Source organism: Pan troglodytes, chromosome 4 (genome assembly GCF_028858775.2).
Source record: "Pan troglodytes isolate AG18354 chromosome 4, NHGRI_mPanTro3-v2.0_pri, whole genome shotgun sequence".
NCBI classification, from domain to species: Eukaryota; Metazoa; Chordata; class Mammalia; order Primates; family Hominidae; genus Pan; species Pan troglodytes.
Genome location: NC_072402.2, coordinates 145,051,345 through 145,071,977, shown reverse-complemented (window position 1 = coordinate 145,071,977; position 20,633 = coordinate 145,051,345). Strand labels below are relative to the sequence as shown.

The following is a 20,633-nucleotide window of genomic DNA, read 5'->3' as shown; positions in this document are numbered from 1 at the left end:
TCTAAAATGGGGAGGAAACCTCAGTTCTGGGAATTCCCCAAAGTCTTAACTCATTTCAGCAATAACTCAAAAGTCCACAGTCCAATGTCTCATCTAAGACAAGGCAAGTCCCTTCTGCCTATGAGCCTGTAAAATCAAAAGCAAGTTAGTTACTTCTTAGATACAATGGGGTTACAGGCAGTGGGTAAATACACTCATTCCAAATAAGAGGAATTGGCCAAAACAAAGTGGCTACAGGCCTCATGCAAGTCTGAAATCCAGCAGGGCAGTATAATCTTAAAGCTCCAAAATAATCTTTGACTCCATGTCTCACATCCAGGTCACGCTGATGTAACATGTGGGCTCCCACAACCTTGGGCAGCTCCACCTCTGTGGCTTTCCAGGGTGCAGCCCCCTTCCTGGCTGCGTTCACTGGCTGGCATTGCATGTCTGCAGCTTTTCCAGGCACATGGTGCAAACTGTTGGTGGAGCTACCATTCTGGTGTCTGGAAGATGGTGACCTTCTTCTCACAGCTCCACTAGGTGGTGCCCTAGTGGGAACTCTGTGTGTGGGTTCCCACCCCATATTTCCCTTCCACACTGCCCTAGCAGAGGTTCTCCATAAGGGCTCTGCCCATGTAGCACAACTCTGTCTGGACATCCAGGCATTTCCATACATCCTCTGAAATCCAGGCAGAGGTTCCCAAACCTCAGTTCTTGACTTCTGTGCATCCACAGGCCCAACACCATGTGTAAGCCACCAAGGCTTGCCGCTTACACCCTCTGAAGCAATGGTCTGAACTGTATGTTGGCCCCTTTAGAAACAGCTGGGATGCAGGGCAGCAAGTCCTGAGACTACGAAAGCAGCAAGGCCCTGGGCCCAGCCCATGAAACCATTTTTCCTCCCAGGACTCACGGCTTGTGATAGGAGGGGCTACCTCTGACATGCCCTGGAGACATTTTCCCCATCGTCTTGGCCATTAACATTTTCCTCCTCATTACTGATGCAAATTTCCGCAGCCAGTTTGAATTTCTCCCCAGAAAATAGGTTTTTATTTTCTATTCCATCATCAGGCTATAAATTTTCTGAACTTTTATTCCCTGCTTTTCTTTTAAACATGAGTTCTAATTCCAAACCATATCTTTGTGAATGAATAAAACTAAATGTTTTTAAGAGCACCCACGTCACCTCTTGAATGCTTTGCTGTTTAGAAATTTCTTCCACCAGATACCCTAAATTATCTCTCTCAGGTTCAAAGTTACACAGATCTCTATGGCAGGGGAAAAATGTCACCAGTCTCTTTGCTAAAGCACAGCAGGAATCACTTTTGCTCTAGTTCCCGGTAAGTTCCTTATCTCCACATGAGGCCACCTCAGCCTGGACTTTTTCATTCATATCACTATCAGCATTTTGGTCAAAGCCATTCAACAAGTCTCTAGGAAGTTCCACACTTTCCTGCACTTTCCTATCTTCTTCTGAGCCCTCCAAACTGTTCCAACCCCTGCCTGTTACCCAGTTCCAAAGTTGCTTCCACATTTTTGGGTATCTTTACAGCAGTGCTCCACTCCTCATACCAACTGGCTTTATTAGTTTATTCTCACACTGCTAATAAAGACATACCCAAGACTGGGTAATTTATAAAGAAAAAGAGGTTTAACAGACTCACAGTTCCACATGGCTGGGGAGCCCTCACAATCATGGCAGAAGGTGATGGAGAAGCAAAGGCACCTCTTACGTGGAGGCAGGCAAGAGACCATGTGCAGCGGAATTGCCCTTTATAAAACCATCATATCTCATGAGACTCACCCACTATCACAAGAACAGCATTGGAAAAACCCACCCCCATGACTCAATTAACTCCTACTGCATTCTTCCTATGACAAATGGAGATTATGGGAACTACAATTCTAGATGAGATTTGGATGGGGACACAGCCAAAACACATCCATATCATAAGCAGATAGCTAATGATGAATTCCCTCTTACTTGTTATTTATTATTCTTGGTGACTTCAGTGTCTACATGAATGCTCCATCTAACACCCTGGCCTCTCAGTTCCTTGACTTGCCTCCAGTAATCTTTTCATCTGTCCCACACCAATAGTTTCCTTATTCTCACTTCCTTAATCATCTCCTTTTCATAACTACAGCCTAGCCCCTGACTAGCATTTATCCAATACAATTTCCAAGCATTAGCATTTATCCAATACAATTTCCAAACTGGCATATCTATCACACTAAGACCACCAATTATTGACCTTGTCACTTTTTCTTTATACATCAAAACTCATATCCTCAATTCCTGCCCATAGTTCGCTTTTAACATTCTTTGTAAGAATGCTTCATTCTCTCAACCCCCAACCCCCAACCCCCACTAGGATGTAAATTCTAAGTGAAAGGACTTCTTTTCTGTATTGTTCAATGCAGCAGCCCCTGGACTCATAAAAGTACCCAAGAATAAAGTAGGTGCTCGAGTAACTATTTGTCATAAAAATGAATGAATCCCAGGTTTCTCAAATTGTTGGAATACTAAGCCCTGCATGTCTTTTTCCCCTGAGAAGAGAAGAGAAAACAAAACAAAGCAAAACAACCAATCCCCACCCCCAAAACAACCCAAACAAACCCTGTGTGCCAGATGCGCCACATTTACCATTGGCCAACTAAGAAACTTGACTTTCCAGTAAGTGTATGTGTAAGTATTAGAGTAAGAGTAATAAATAAGAAGTGATTTATGCCTGTTACGAGCCTATGATTTCAGAGGGACTATGGAATTTTGGGGGTGATAAAGGGAAATTCTAGGATGCATACTTTGGAAATTCTTCATTGCATCTTGGTTTGATTAAATAAAAAAGAGCCATGTCCTGCTGAACCAGCTGATTCCAGCTGAGAACTATAAATAGCAGAGTGGAAATACAATGCTCCTTGTGGCAGGATCCAAGGAGGAATTGATGTATCTACTCTTCTCACTTGAATGACTTTACAAGACATTAGCAAGGTTAACAGGCTAATTACATCCCTTCATTGCGCCTCCCCTGGAGTCAAGTTGCTCACCCTGCAATCCTATACCGGTACATGTACATGAAAATAGCAAACAAGGAAATCGGTATATCGAAACCAAAATCAACTCCTTCAGTGTCCCATGGCCTTTTGATGGTCCATAGTTTGTATTTAATTCTTTGCCACATAACAGTCTCTCAGATTGGGCCATCGCCAAGTTCTGGAGAGGGGAAAAATATTATACATATAATTCTGTAACATATTATTTAGGGTGTCACAGATGGGCTATTGGTCTCAAAAAACAGACCCATGTTAAGAACGAGTGAGGGAAAATTATAAGGAAAAACAGTTTGGAATAGGGGGCAGAAGTGAAAGGCTGTCAGGGTTAGATGATTAAAGACTAGGTATCATCCTCCTAAGATTGTACCTCACAATCTTTGGTTGTAATCCCAGTCACTCATTATGTAATCTTGGACAAATGATCTAAACTCTCTAGAGCTTAGCATACTGAAGTTTACTGAAATATAGTGGGCATATACAGCACAGTCATCCTTTCATCAGAAGGGATGCTGATGGAAGCCCAGGAGCAGTGCCCTGAAGGACCTCTCCTGGGCCAGGAGTTAGCACTTCAGTTGCTGGGTCAAGGGAGGGAAGCGGTGGGGGATGAGGGGGAGATTGGAAAAGGGGCTGGAGTAGCAGCAAAGCTTAGGCATGACCTCTTCATCAGCCAATACACTGAAATACAACTGATAGGGCCAGACCAGTGTATGCAGATTAAACATGAGCCCTGTATAGGCTATACTGTGTGCAGTATATGAGTGTGTATGTATATATATGTGTACATATACACACTTCACATATATATGCTTTAGGTTGCATGAGTATATTAGTATAGTACTTAGTAATGTTGGTAATAGTCTCAAACACAAATGGTCCTATCCAACCCCAGGGATTTCTAGGTTGATTTGGGAAGCAGTAGACAGTGGAGGTTTAAGAGCATTAATTCTGTAGTCAAATGACCAAGGCTCAAATCTCGACTGTGCAGCTTACTAATGGTCATTTTGATTGCCTTTCTAATACGCATTCTTCATTCTCTTAATCATCATTTCAGTTTTCAACTGGGTATTTTCACTTCTCTGTAACACACACATTCATGCACACATGCACGCACACACACGCGCACGCATGCACACACGCACACACACACACATACACACACACACACTGTATTTTGTGTGCTTTGGGAAACCTACTCCACCCTGACTGTAGGGAAGGATTATGTGAGTCAGGCCTAAGTAGGAGTTATCCCATCCCACAGGCCCTGTTATTGGTTCAGGGATGGGCTGATGACCCAATTTAAGCCACTGAGTATCAGAAAGAATTATGTTCTGGGCTTCTGAGGAAAAAGCTTCCTTGCTGTCCTGGGGAAAGTTTTGAGAAGGAGTGTGATTCTTTAGATTTAAAGAATTTAGCATGGAGCCCTGGGCAGCAGGCAGCTTTCTTGCAATCACATGGAGGAACAAGCTGAGGATGAAGTGGCCACATGGAAAGGAGAGAAGAGAGTGAAAGAAACCAGCTAGTTGGTGATACTGCTGAATTGTTGAATCAAGATACCCTCCAAGTCCAGCACACATCTGGATTTTCTGATTTTATAAGATAATAAATCTCTTTTATTGTTTAAACCATTATGAGGTTTTCTGTTGGGACCAAAACCATGTCGGTAATAGAACTTTCTGAGACTCAGCCCTCCACATCTGTAACTGAGGACAATAATCATATCTACTTTATAGAGTTGTAATGATTTAGTTAAATGGTACATGTAAAACTCATAGTATAGTAATTCCCCCTTATCTGCAGTTTTCCTTTTTACCCACAGTCAACTGTGGTTCAAAAATAGGTAAGTACGGTACAATCAGATGCTTTGAGAGAGGGACTGCATTCACATACTTTTACTCCGCATATTGTTATAATTGTTCTATTATTAGTTATTGTTAATCTCTTACTCTATGAATCAAACTTTACCATAGGTATGTACAAAAGGGAAAAAACGTAGTATATATGGGTTTGGAAATATCTGCGGTTTCAGGTATCCACTGGGGGTCTTGAATGTATCCCTCATGCATCAAGGGGGACTACTGTGTAGTATCTGGTGTACAGTAATTATTCAACTAACTTCCAGAAAACATTGAAAGAATAATTAGGAAGTGTCCAGTGTAAGAAGAGCTAGATAGTGAGAAACTGATAAGCTGAGGATGCTAAATGATGAATCGATGTTTTCAATTATCATTGAACCATTGTGACAGCATCATGATGCTAAGTTTCATTTATTGCAATATTTGAGAAACCAGGCTAAGCCCTTTTTATACTTTATTCCACACTATCCTCAAACAACCTTATGAACTAGGTACAATTATTATCCCTATTTCATAGATGGGACCACAGTGGCACACAAATCTGATGTAACTACTCCACTGTTATTCATGATTATGGAAAAAGTTAGGACTCCATGTTTATCTGATACCAGGGTTAATATTCAAAACACTTAAAAATGGCACAAACACAAATCAGAATGGGACATGGACCAGTAAGAATGGACGCCATCCATAAATTACTAGTACAACAGTACTAATGGGTGGTGACTGAATGGAAGCCCTGCCTGACTGTACGCGTAGTAAAACTCCAATAGGCAGCAACAGAACTATGAGGCTAATTGTAAATCAAGAGAAGAACTTTCTAAGGTTACGCATGTCTGAAAATGAACTACTTTATGTGGTAGTGACTATCCCATCCCTGAGGTATAACGATTCCTTGTTAGGGAGACTGCAGAAGAAATTCTGCCTTTAGATGAAGGTAGAGCTTGTCAGTCTCCAAATTACTCCTCACCTCTAATTTCCTATGGTTTTGTAATGGCCCATAGTTGTTTCACAATTATCTGGAAAATCGCAGTGTGGCTTCCATTTATTAAGCACTCCTGATTTTACAAGCATTATAATAGGAGCTGTTCATATTTTTCCTGCTTTCTTATATATAATGTTATTATACCTATTTAACAAAATTTAAAGAAATTCAGTTTATTAATTTGCCTAAAGTCACACAGCTCACTAATTGATCCCTGATGTAACTATTCCAAAGCCTCTTAATCTCTCTACCATACCACACTCTGCTTTTTAGTAAGATTATTGTTCTTTCTTAATGTTTGCATTATATAAGAATGTGTAATGTTTTGGGTGATGATGTATCCTGGAGTATGAGAAGGAACAGTAAGTTTTTCCCACAGCTTATTGCAAAGAAGATAACTCAAAGCAAATGGGTATAATAAATTAATATAAATGAGTAGCTAGAATTTATTGAATGTTTTTATTTAAGACTGTATATTCATTAGAATATATCATCACTACAGCCTGTGAAGTATGTATAGCTATCTTCATTTTACTGATAAAACAGCTGAGGTTCAGAGGTGCTGAGTGTCTTGCCCAAGTTGCCCCACTGGTAACTGGCAGAGCCACTACATAACTCAAGTGCTGCTGTTCGTTGCTGGTAATAAACACCATGCAAATAGCCTCTCTGTCAGCATGTGAATATCACAGTGGAAAACTGCATAACAAGATTTGAGCAAATAAAATATCTTCATATTTTGTCTTAAAAGGATATAAAACTATATGCATTATATATATCTATACCATCGTACAGATGCTCCCAACTTGCCATGGGTTACGCCCTGATAAACCCATTGTAAGCTGAAAATGTATAAGTCAAAAATGTGTCTACTTCACCTAACCTACCAAACATCATAGCTCTAAGAGGACTAAAACCATAGTTTTATATTTCAAAGCTCTATTCAGAGCTCTGTGTCCAACATGCATAATTGATCAATATTATGTGTTACATGACTAAACCTGAAAGAATAAAGCTTAAGCTTTATATTATAATGTATTCTGGGCAAAGTAAAATTTAACTTGGACCAAATCACAGGTTGCATATTAACGAAGCCATTAACCTTATAGAAATTATTAAAAGCTCTGCCAGTCTAGTTAAATGTTAACCTGCACACAGACAGTTCTCTTTGCTTTTTCACATGGATTTTCACAAATGGGTGGCTTTGTATGAGAAACACAATTGCAAAGCCCTTTTGAAACTGCTTGATGCATGCAACACAAAGAAGGCAGATTCTCCTGTTTTCACAATGTGTAATTCATGCTCATTCATTATTCGGTAGCTCGGGAGCAGGTGCTGAATAGAACACATCAACCTAATACCCTCATTACTGCACTGCCGTTTTGTTTTGAGGCTCAAGTGGCCCTTCTGCTACCAGAGTTAGAAAAAGAGAACATTTGCAAGGGCTTGTGGTCTACTGAAAAGAAGATTTACCAAAACAAAAAGAAAGGGCGTTTTCTTAAGCACTCCACAGATGATAGCCTAAAACCAAAGTCTATTATTCCACTGCAACAAATAGAAACTTTTATCAATACACTGAAAGAAAGCCAGCATCAAGCAGAACACATACAATATAAGTAATCAGATAATTTTTAGACTTTAAATGTTCTCATACTGGACATGTAGCTTTGGTAAAATGGAAAAGATTTAACTTTCCTAATAGATATGTAAAAGCAAAACAACACACCACGGACAAGAGAAATGGTATAAAAAAAAAGCCTACAGATACTGAAAATATCTTCCCAAACCTGAAATACAAAAGTAAGCAAAGACAGTCTCTGGCAACATTAAAATAGATTACCCTATACTAAAGCCAATGGACTTGACTTACTGAATATTCTCTTGGATTAGTTTAATTTTACAAACAATACTAACAAGTTTTGTCACTTGGTCTTCTGTCCCATAATGTATTGTAAGCAGCATGTTAGGAGTGAGGACGGAAGGTGCTCTGAGTAGCACCTACTAGAGAAGCAAAGATTAAAAAATTAGCAGCAAAGAAAACAATAAAAACATATTTACTACATTCATTTGTTAGAGCTGCTGTCACAAAGTACCACAAACGGTGGCTTGAAGAACACAGAAATTTATTTTCTCACAGTTCTGAAGGTAGAAAGTCCAAAATCAAGATGCCAGCAGGGCCCATGCTCCCTCTGAAACTTCTCAGGGAGACTCCTCCCAGGCCTCTTCCAGCTTCTGTGGGTTTGCTGGCAATCTCTGGCATTCCTTGGCTGGTGGACCCATCACATCAATCCCCCATCTTCACCTGTCATCCTCCCTGTGTCTCTCTACATCCACATCATCTTCACTCTATGTATGTTCCTCTGTGTCCAAAGTTCCTCTTTTCGTAAGGACACCAGTCATACTGGATTAGGGCCTACACTAATGGCCTCATTCTAACTTGATTATCTGGGTAAAAACCCTCTTTCCAAAAAAGATCACAGTCTGAGGCACTGGAGGTTAGGACTTCAACAAATCTTTCTGAGGGAGCACAAATTAACATATAGTACCTACCCACTAAAATATGTATCTAAACTGAAGTTTTATGCTATTTGGTAAACAGCACTGAACAGCTCATCTGACCTTGAGGATATCTTATTATTATAAGAGTGAAAGTAAGAGCATCTATACCTAGAACAGGGCCTTTGAAGAAGGTAATTCTACATTTGAATCTGGTCCCATATACTGACTGTATATTGGCAAGTTGCTTAATCCCCTCAGAGAATTGTTGATTATCAAGTTAGGTGGTGTGTGGAACCTGCCAATTAGCACAGTACGCAGTTCTTGGTGTAAGCAATAAGTGATAGCTCCTATTAAGTCATTAAAAAAGTGACATAGGTGCTTTGTAGTATAAATTAAATAGTTAAAAATCTCTGAAATACTTCCAGGAATTAGAAAAACATCTTTCCAGATGACTCATTCCCACATGCTTCAGAAACCTGAGGTGTCACTGTGTTGGCAAATTTATTTATTAGGAGCTCAACTGTCACTCAATGATCATTGACTAAAATGATTAGCTGCAGAAATGTCTTATTTTTTCCTATAAATTATCATCTCAAGAAAATAAAATGTGACTGCTAAGATAGTACAGTGTGTGAGAATTAGACACAAAGGTGACATTCCAGCCCAGATCTCTGCCTGAAATAAACTAAAGACCTCAGTTAAAACAAACATAATTTTGACCCACAACCGAATTGCAAACAGGACCTTGATTGGTAAATGTGCTAATAGCCATTTATCACAAGTCACTATCACAGGCTCTGTAGACAGGTCATTACAGTTGGGCAGCCTTCTTGGAGGGGAATGAGTGTGTGGTAGATCAGAGAAACAATGAGGAGGTCATACTTTGAAGAGCATCCTACCAGGGCAGAGAGGAAATCATCCTAGAATCTTAGACATAAAAGAATCATTTCTGATCACTTGTTGAAACCTCCTCACTTCTTCCTTGACAGGGAAGTTCAGGGCTATATTTAAGGTCATAGCAGAAATTGGTATGGAACTGTGATGCAGTGCAACTTCTTTAGAGGAAATGTGAACAGACTGTGTACGGTGACCCCCAGGATTCCCAGCTTTTGGTGTTCACACCCTTGCATAATTTCCAGCCCCTCAGCATGGGCTGGTTCCATGGTTTGTTTCTAACCGACATTACATGGCAGATGTGATGGTCTTACTTCTGTAACTGAGTTATGTTACAATGTTATATATCATCATTCAAATATGTGTACTCTGTTTTCTTTCTAGCCAACTTACTCTACAGTATTCTTCTCCTTGTTAAATTTAAAGAAAGTAGCCACCATGGGTCCTACAGCCACAAGGAAATACCTCCTGCCAACATTCTGACTGAGCTTGGAAGTGGATTCTTGCCCAGTTCAGCCTCCAGAAGAGAACCCAGTTCTGGCTGACACCTTAATGGCAGCTGTGCCGAGAACTCAACTAGACTGTGCCCAGACACCTGTCCCAAAGAAACTGCGAGCTGATAAAGGTATGTTCTTTCTGGTCACTGGGACTGTACGAATTTGTTACACAGCATACAAAACTAATCCAGCATAGTGGAAAGGCAGACCAGAACCCCACATGTTGTGGATGCACAGAGGAATGTGTGGAATAAATTGAGAATTTGCTGAAGACAACCTCCTCCACAGCAACTTTTACCTTCTGCACTCACCCAATGGTTACATGTACATACTGTCCTCATTCATTTGTTCAGTCATTGAATTATCCAGCAAGCACTCTAGTTTAGATCCAGTGCAAGTTGCTGGAGATTAAAACATAAGTGAGGTGTAGTATCCACCTATGAGGGCTTAAGATTGGAGAGGGGAGACAGCTTTTTATATAGAATATCATGGTCCAGAGGCTACAATTAGAGGTATAACCATGAGCATTGGGAAGATGCAACTAAGCATATTGTGTGTGTGTGTGCGTGCGTGCATGTGCATGCAGGCACACATGCATCACTCAGGATATGCACATAACAGCTTTCATTCTTTATGGCACATGCCACAACATTTAAAAGCCTTTTGATATTAATGTTGAAGTGTTTACTTGACTATTTTTCACACTATAATATTAAAAACTTCTTATGACAGGGGGATTGTCTTCTTCCCCATGGGAGCCTGGCATTCAGAACACTGGCAAATAGGTACCCAATAAATAATTTTTGAATGAATATTTGGACTAGAAGCATTATTCCTAAGATTTTTTTCTTCACTGTCAAGGTACTGATTTCTAGAAGAATGATAGGAACATCTCATAAGCAGCTACTCCAGCCCAAGAGGTCATGTGTGAGAAATAATTTCTATCTGCATCTTATACAGTCCCTAAGATGAATCTGGAATCAGTTATTGGTTCCAATGAGTACAGCAAAGAAGGCAAAGGTGATAAATAAAAATACCATCCTGTGTTTTTCTACACAGCCATAAATCTTCTTTTATTTCTCTTCAACATTTCGGTACTCAATGGGAAATGAAATTTTTGCAACTCTCTCTGTTGTACTGTAATTACTTGCACAAATTACTCTAATCAGATTTTTTATCTCATTCCTATAAAAATTTAGCAAACAGTGAGTTATAACCTCGTTATAGTGGGGGGTAATTCTCAGAGGGAAAAAGCAATCAACCATCCTCTCAAATGGTATTTTGACCCAAAATGATTTACTATTTAATTGTCCCATACAATCCATCTCATTAGCTTAAATTCATAATTGAGTCTACTTTAAGATCTGACAAGGGAGTAAACAGAAATTTGTCTTTGGATTATAATATTAAATAATTACTTTCCACCAGATTGTTCATTGGAGAGGCTGAGGCAATCAACAAATAGAATAGTACTAACCCTGTAGAAGAGATTGTAATGAGTTTTGTTTTCCTTATTTTTTAAATAAAAGCAAATAATCACTTTGTCCATAATTTAAAGCATTTATTTGCAGATTTCAAGTAAGCAAAAGAGAATATTATACTTCAAACTGGCCATTCTTTGGAAACTAAAGCTGATTTTCAAGCTGTACTCACACAAAAAGTTTGACTTCTTGACTAATAAGAAAGTTGTCTAAATGCACAATTCAAACTTAATGGTTATTATGCAACCTTGTGTCTTTAACAACGATAGAAAAGAAAGATTCTGAAACTGAAGAAAACTAGCTGAATATCCTACATATTTGGGAAACTACCAAAAGTTCAAGTCCATGGATTTTTAAACATCCACAAAATAAAACTCCATTTATGTCTTAATGGGGATTTGTGGCAGAAACAGATCTTATGGTTTTTTTTAAAACATCACTACACTAGACATTTCTGGCAGAAAAGCTGAAGTGAAAACAAAATTTTAAAAAGACCCCCTTCTATGTTAACACAGGGAAACAAGTGAGGACTTCCATCCATTGAGCTCCTCTTGCTAGGCTAGACTTGCTGTGTGTTTTGGCTGTTAAAAGTCCCATTTACACCCTCAGAGCTCTCATGAGACTTGCTTTCTTACTCCCAACCAACTTCTCTGAAGTACTTGTCTTTCTCACACAATTTAGCTTCTAGTTTTAGGCTGTTTTCTGTATGAGCTCTCATGAAACTTATTTTGCGACTCCACACTATCTTCTCTGAAGCACCTGTCTTTCTCACACAATTTAGCTTCCAATTTTAGGCTGTTCTCTGTCTGTCCGTTCCACATGTACCACTTCCGTCTGTGGGTGCCTGAGGCAGGTGGCCATGTATAGGTGTCCCGTGCTCCCCTCGGAGCTGCAGCCATGCTGAGCATCTGCAGGCTGGAGAGTGGTGAAGAGCTCTGCATTTCCTAAACATGATGCTTTCCCTGCTTACTAGCCATGCAACCTTGGGCAAGTAATTTTTCAGAACCAGAGTTTCATCGAAGGTGAAATGGGGACAAAGTGCCATAAACCTCCTGGAGCTATGGGAAGACTGAGTGAAATAACTCACAAGTGCTTAGCAGGCAGCCTGGTACCCAGGAAGCCCTAAGCAAACAGCAGCCTACTGCTGCTCCTACTTCCACGTACTGCTGACTGTTTATGGGTAATTTTGAATCTTCTACCATGTCCAAAGGCAAAATGTAGATTTTAATCTAAAAGTAGGAAGTCATATATGTTATATCTTCAGTTTTATGCAGATGGTCTCTCCTTGTCCGGGAGATCTACTGTACTTTCATTGATTCTTTTTTTCATTCTCACTTTTAATTTCTAGGAACTCAGCATGTATTTTACAATCTAATCTTTCTAAGTAACTAAAAGGTGTTTTGTTATCTTGAATTCAAGTACAACATGAATCGGGCTGATTCTTTTGAAGAAGGAGGTTTAAAAAAGAATTACAGTATTCAGAAGCCTGTATCTCTTCTGTATTGCTTTTTGTACTCTCTGGCCCAGGAGCCCTTAGTCTCAGATTGCCAAAGTTATTATCATTTAAATTCCTTAAACAAAGGGATCACTGCTTCTTTTACCATGTACACTTTTTAAAAAGCTATTTGACACCATTTCAAATTGATATCTGGTATTCTGAGAGCAGAAAATCCTGGTTATCAGAACTGTCAGAATTAAAATGTCTATTTGAAGCTGGGCATGGTGACTCACATCTGTAATCCCAGAGTTTTGGGAGGCTGAGGCAGGAGGATTGCTTGAGCCCAGGAGTTCAAGGCCAGCCTAGGCAACATAGGGAGACCCTGTCTCTACAAAAAATAAAAAACCAAAAACACTGCCTTGAAAAGCCTTAATGATGTTGACATAGGTCCTGAATTGCCTAGATTATTTACGGCTTTTGACTCTTCCCAGTGCAATTATTAATATTAATAGCATCCTCTTTAGCTCTCAGAGTATCCTGGTTTGGATGATAAATTACATGATTAATGTAAAGACCAAGGTACAAGTAGGTCTGAGACCTTTGGATTTAATGTCCTGTATTTGAATATTTCCTACTTGTAAGCCTGAACTTCTGGTCAATCATTCATTCATGTGGCTCATATTTTTTTCACATACTGGTTATACAATGAAAAGCAAAACATGCAGAGTTCACAATTTTGTAAAGGAGACAAATTAATTAATTACACACCAAATGTCACAACTCCTCAGGAGAGGTACAAAAGGGTATGACAGCCTGTAAAATATAACACCTGGGAGGTGGGGGGAGAGGTGCATAGAGGTTACAGAAATGCACCTGAATAGTTTTTGACACCAGAAGGATGTCACCTCAATTTAACACTGCACTTAAAATGTCATCCTGTTTGCCTTCCATACCTTTACCATGGTGAGGAGACATTTCAGTACAAAAAGGCCCTTCTGAGAACGGGCACTAAGTAATAACTGTGGATGTGATTAAAGGGCAAAAAAACAGAAAGTTAATCCTTGGTTTATGATTTAAGTGGCAAAATGATGATAACGGTGAGAAAAAAAGAGAGGGAAAGAACAGAAAAACAGTATTGGGTGTTAGTAAGCTCCTTGGGGAAAAATTGTATCAATATTTTTGTTGTTGTTTTTCCCTCCTGAATTCCTCTTGGAACACAGTTCTAAATACATGGAGAAAATGCTCAGAGAACTGGTCTTTTGATGACCAAGAACATGAAGCCTAAAGAAAGAAGGGACAGAACCCAATTTCAAACAGGAAAAGGAGAGAGAGTGAAAAGGCTCTGAGGCCATGCTGGTTTCTCAAGGTCACTGCCTTCTTTCTGATATCTGTGATGTCACAACCAAGATAGGCTGTGGTTGGCAATTTTTGGGAGAATGAACGAACAGGAAAGTTTTGAGAGGGACTCCATAGACTAACAAGTATGAAGAGTCTCTCTTCAGAAAGAGCTATGAGGGACCAGAAAACCAGTATGGGAAGATGAGTGCTTGAGAACAGGATTTCTAGTTATTGAAAAAAACACCAGGTGTGCAAATTCACTTCTGAGATCCTACGTAATTAACTGGTCTGCTTTCATTTATCTGGTGCCTGAAGAGCACACTTCCAATACAAGCAGGCTCTTCCAAAGAAGGAACATTAAATAAAAACTAAATGTAGAGGGCCAAGGCCCAAAAAATAAAAATAAATAAAAGAACTGGCCTGTGGTACCTGCACAGAGAATCTATAAATTCTGATGCTTCACCTTCATCTATAGGCTCTGTACTCATCAAGATAAATTATAGGCTGAGTACAGTGGCTCACTCCTGTAATCCCAGCATTTTGGGAGGCTGAGGCAGGAGGACAACTTGAGGCCAAAAGTTGGAGACCAGACTGGGCAACATGGTGAAACCCCATCTCTCTAATATATATATATGTTTAAAAAATAAATTACAGGTCAATGTCAACTGGTGGTGGTCAAATATTTTATCTAGCCAACTTTTTACTAATTGAGACATAATTGTACTTAAAATCTCAGCAAATTCTTCAAGGATTAGAGATGACAGCAGCAGAGTCACATGTACTGATTTTTCATTTAATGATGTATAATCAATTAATGCATATATTTCATATGTGTAAGTAATGTGAATTGGTATCATAGAATTCTGACTTTGAGGTCAGGGAGATCTAGGTTTAAATCCTGGCTACGCTATTTGTTAGCTGTTTGTCCTTGGCAAACCTTTGAGACAGTTTCTTTATCTGTGTAATGGGAATATTGTAATGAAATGTGGAATCTTTGCTGAGTTTTGAGGATTTAATAAACTAATGTACATAAAGTACCTAGGAGTGCCTGGCACACAGTAAGTCATCAACCAGTAAACACTAGTTGTTTTGATGTTGATTCGTAGATGTTTTGATGTTTGATATGTTTACAATTCGTATAAGTAAACTGGGTGATAATTTAATGTATACAAGCCATGATTTTTTCATATGTAATTCTAGTCTAATTATATCTGCTCTGATCATTTATCTCAGGTTATTTCAGAGATCAAATGAGATACTATATATAAAATCATCATTAAAACTACAAATTTCTTTACTATAAAGTATTATCCTTTTCTCTGTATTATCTCTATAGCTTTATGATTTCTTATGTTATTTGTATGTCTTTATTTACTACTAATGCTCTAAATGCAGAAGACATTGCTATTGCTTTTTTCTACCTCCATTTGCAGTACATACATTAGGGATTAATTTAATATAGACTGCAGGACAGCAAATATTAGAAAGACTCAAGCTTTTTTTCCCAAAGAACTTTCTTTCTTTTCATTCTATTTCTTTCCCTCCATGTGCTACCTCCATTTAATTATTTACTTAATATTTATTAGGTTTCTATATGCCACCTTTTCTCCTCTCTGTCTAAGCTTAGTTATAAAATAGTACCAAAATTCATTAATTGTGATCTTGTTGTTTACTGTGACCTTTGGCAAATTAAGCTCTATGTGTTCAGTCTTTTAAAAAATCTGCAAAATGAAGACAATCAACCTACCTCAGGGTACTGTTTCAAGAATTAAATGGGGATTAAATGTCATGTTCAATAAGAATTTACTGAAGGTAGCCAGTTGTGGATTCTCTCCTTGCGTTACGTTCATGGCCGTCTCCTTGGACTTGACTGACCTGTGAATGATGCGCTGGTTCTGCAGGTAGTCCAGGGCCATGACCAGCTCACATATGAAGAGCTTCACTGTTTCTTCCTTGAAGTGGACGTTCTGTTGCAGGTGATAACGCAGGTCTCCACCCAGCAGGAGGTCCACCACCATGAACATGTCTTCCTCATCTTGGAAGGAATACCTGGAATTGCATTAGAAGAGAAAACTTATCAAATATATTTATACATTAAAGAGTCTCAGAGACAAATGAGACCCTACAGATCAGAGCAGAGTGTTCTTGAGCTAAGAGCTCAGACTTTGGGAGTAGGTGGTCTATCACTAGCTCTATCACCTTAGGCCTTTAGTTTCCTCATGGGTCACATGGGAATAATAACCACATTTGATCATACTGATGAATAAACAGGGTAATTATAATACTTATTGTCATGCTTGACATACAGTAAGCACTCAATAACTGTTTATTCATGTAGCAATAAAACACAGAAAATGAAGAGAACCCAAGTTATCCATTTATTGCTAATGGTTGTATCCTAACCATATATTGCAGAAGGCCCATAAAATATGAGTTATGGGAACTCCTTGAACTATCTTCATGCCCATTTTTCTATACTAACAACATCATTACCCAGCAACATTATAACAGATCATGTCCCACATTAATGATAAGGAAAACACATAAGAAGGGCAATGAAGAACTAAGCACACAGTACAAGGAAGTAATTCACTCTGTCTTTGGGATGGGGAAGTAAAGGAAAGCTTCTCAGGAGAGGTAAAACCAGAGCTCAATTTTGAGAAATGGTGATCATAGTAATAACTAAAAAATAACGCTAACATCTCCTGATGTTTCTACTGAGTGACTTTGTGGGCTCTGACACACTCTGCGAGTGTGACCCCAGTCCTTCCTCACGATGCTGGACCTACGCTCCCATTCACACGAGGAAATGCACAAAGTTAAACACCTGACAAATGGTAGTGCCAAAACGTTCTCCAGGTGCCAAAGTAAAATTTGAAAAATACCAGAGAAAAATAGGATGCATGCAAGCACAGACTTGGGAAAGAACCTAGTGCAAGTGGGGAAAGGAGAATAGCTTGGATTTGCTGGAACAACAGGTATGAGGGGAAACTTGTGTCTGGAGAAGGTGGCAGAATCCGGATCCCATAACAGGACCCTGTGCACGCATCTGCAGTGACCCCCAGTCACTGAAATAGGCAGGATCAGACATGGGCTTCACACATGAAGGAGTGTAGGGATGAGGAATTAGAAGAGGAAATGAGAACAGAGAGTAGAATTGGTCTCTGCTGTGTACAAACAGTAGCTTGTAAATATGCATTCCTACCTCTGTGATTTATTTTGTTTCCCTCAAAGCACAGCCATGATTTCTATTCACAGTCAAGTTCTCTGACATGTTTCTTTGACATGTTTCTTTAGACATAACATCATGGATAAAACATTTAAAGTTTCATTTGAATCAAGAATTAAGTGCCTGCAAGCAGTGCCCAGGGATGCACATTACTTCCTCGTGACAAATTATTTGCTGAGGAAATAAATGTAAAATATCAAATGATGGGAGAAATGCACTTAGTACATTTTCTTCTTTATAATTATCATTGTGCTGAAGGAGAAAAGGAATACTTACAAACACCAGAAAGAAAGAAATTCAACGAAGCATTAATCTGAGGTGGTAACATTCTAATTAGCATTAATAGCACCTGATAGTTCAATAAATAAAATTTTGTTTATCACTGAAGACTGATTTACACAGAATATGTCTTGGAAAAATTTAGCTCCTAGAGGAGTTTAGACAGAAACTTAAAAAGTGTTTTGTAAAAGCCTGAGAAACATATGCTTGGTATTGCCTTTTGGGAGATACTATTCTTCATCTTGATGCAGTGAGTGGCTGGTCATCTCTGCCATTGGTGTATTGGGCATGAGGAAAGGTCTTTGGTTCTAGGCAATGTGGTATGTAAGCCTTCCAACTGCAGCAACACAAATTATATTCACTGTGTTTTACAGGCCATTCAGTAAACAATATTGAACTGGTGAAACTGTAATCATACCTGGGACCTGCTGCACCTCAGGCTGTTCTCCGCTAAGGTAATAGAAAGAATGATTGATTGTGGGATGTAAGCAAGGCCTTTTAGGATGAGTGGCAGATGCGATAGGGATAATGAGGTGTGTGAGGGTTTGGTACCAAAAGTTAGGAGAAGAGAGTACTAACCATAAAAATAATTAGATGCCAATGCAAACCACCTACTCAGACCGGGTTAGCATACAGAGCAGATGTGATTCACTCCCTGCTGTTAACTATGTTAGGCTGCCAGGTGTAGTTCAGAAACCTGGTAACAGTCAAGTGGACTCTTCTCCTATTATTCCATTTAACTCCAAGGGAGCAGAATATATTTCTTAAATTCAGCCTGAATGAACATTTTTACTGGGACTTGGGTTAAGCTCTTTTTATTCAAAGAACAAAGTGATAAAGGTGCCAATGTGGCAAGTTAATAACAGTGTTCGAATGTGCAGGGGATTATTAATCAAAGACAGAAGAGGCCCAGGCAAGAGGCAACATGCTTCCCTTGGCCAGTGGAAATATAAATGTATTTAATCATGGAGGCACGTTTGGCTCGAAAAATCATCTTTCTCCTTTGGCACATCAGAGGCCTCCATCTCAGATTTTTAATTCTCAGAGGGAGAGAAGATAAATATTTTATTATCCAGAACTATGCCCAGTAAAATATGTGAACATAACACAATTGGGCAATACCTAGAATATTCAACTTCATATCATCTGATTTTTTAAAATGAGTGAGTAAGAGCTTCCTTGTACCTCAACCATTCATCACAGCCCCGCTCTTGCATTTCTGCAACTTTCATTGGTGGGTTATCATGGCTTACTTATTTCTTAGTTGACAGCTCCAAAATTAACAAGTCTGGTCCCAGTGCATTTGAAATTCATTGCAAAGTGTGCTCAGTAAGGAAGATAACTAATAAAAGATCACCACCCTATTCCAACCCTACTCCATCATGCTTGACCCAGACCATTGCAATAGGCTATTCATAGCTCTGTCTGCATAATCTTGGACCTCTTCAATCCATTCTCTACCTTGCAGTTATATTTTTACAATGTGAGTTTTATCATGTCATCCAGGCTCAAAATAACCTTCACCTCTTTCCATGGTCTACAGAAACCTATGAGGTCTGGCCCTGTTTATTTTTCCAGCTTTATCTTGAAGATCTTTTCCTTCCACTCTACAGCTAGCAATTCATGCCCCCTTCAGCCTTAGAAGCTTGTGATATGATGTGACCTGTGCCTGCACTCATGATGCTGTCCAGTACCTGGTTATATTCTTTTCACCTTTCAAGTCTTAGCTCAAGTGTCACTTCTCACAGAAGCCTTTTCCAACACTCCATATTAAATGTGGTTCCCCTGTTACGTGCAATGCCATATGCTTACACAGAATTTATCAAATTTGAAAATATTTTCCTGTATGCTTTTGGATTAGCTTGTTTCATTCCCAGTATATCTCAGGATGCATGCTTGCTTTTACTCACCACTGGTGCCTCAGTACCTGTACACTGCCTGAAACACAGATTGAACAAATAGCAATAGAAAACATAATCAATGAATCAAAGAAAGAAAGGAGAGAAGCAAGGTTAAAACACAAGCTTTGGATGGGTCTTATGTAAATGCTCTAGGTTCTATGTGTAGAAATTAGCATGGTTACCAAATAAGCCAAAAGAGTCACTTATTTGGGAGTCGCGGTAAATGGTAAAGAAGTAAAAAGAAAAAAGAAAGTCACTCACATGCTTGAAGCTTTCTTACAGGGGCCATCTTGAAATAAATCTGACTCTGAGGGTTGGGAAGAGACTCTAAAATATTCTACAATGCAGTGTTTTTCAAATTGTGAGTCAAATTCCTTTAAGGAGTTGTGAAATCAGTTTGGTTAACTGTGATGAGCATTTTTTAAAAAGAAATAAAATAGATTGAATAACATAGGATAAATGCTATTAACATAAGGTTAAACATTATGAAATTTTTTTATGAATATAATGTGTCTCTGTGAGTATATCTACTGGGTTATGATGAAAAACATTATTTCTCGTTATGGGCTGCAGTCAAAAAAGCTTGAAAACCATGATAGTAGGGGAACCTACTTCCTATCGCAGAACTGTTGCACCAGATCCTCATTCTGATGCTACCCCAGCAAGGGTCCATTCTGAGCAAGGAAAAGCAAGAGAACATTGTCCTAGAACCTAAAATGATAGAACAGTTCATTGTGTTTTTCTGACCCTGAACAGGGAGTGCTCACAGCAGGCTTTTCACGGCTTAGGTGAAGCATTAGCCCTGTTAGAAGAGATCCCTGAAGAATAGCAAGGAGGAGGTTAGGGTACACTGTCCTGTTCATTAAGTACAAATTTACATTTTAAAACCTTTCTTTGGAGCAATGATGCATCATATTTTTCTTCTTATAGCTCTTCTTATAGCTCTGGAATAATTTTTCAAGGTGTACCTAGTGTGAAGTTCATTTTTTAAAAACTAGTATTGTGCACCTAATTCATTCACCGTAACAACACAGCAAACCCATGGTTTCCAAAGGCAGATTTCAACAGTCTATAAAAACAATACCCCATTGTGGCCGGGCGCAGTGGCTCACGCCTGTAATCCCAGCACTTTGGGAGGCCAAGGCGGGCGGATCACGAGGTCAGGAGATCGAGACCATCCTGGCTAACATGGTGAAACCCTGTCTC

General features: G+C 39.1%; 1 protein-coding gene across 4 annotated transcripts in view; it reads right to left on the bottom strand.

Annotated features, from left to right (window-relative positions):
- STK32A (serine/threonine kinase 32A) overlaps positions 1–20,633 on the bottom strand; it is a 157,017-nt gene that overhangs the window by 51,679 nt on the left and 84,705 nt on the right. For all 4 annotated transcript variants that reach the window (XM_054684687.2, XM_063811573.1, XM_063811572.1 and 1 more), the window contains one exon: positions 15,894–16,067. In XM_054684687.2, the coding sequence (XP_054540662.2) occupies positions 15,894–16,067 (174 nt within the window). The remainder of the gene's footprint in view (positions 1–15,893; positions 16,068–20,633) is intronic.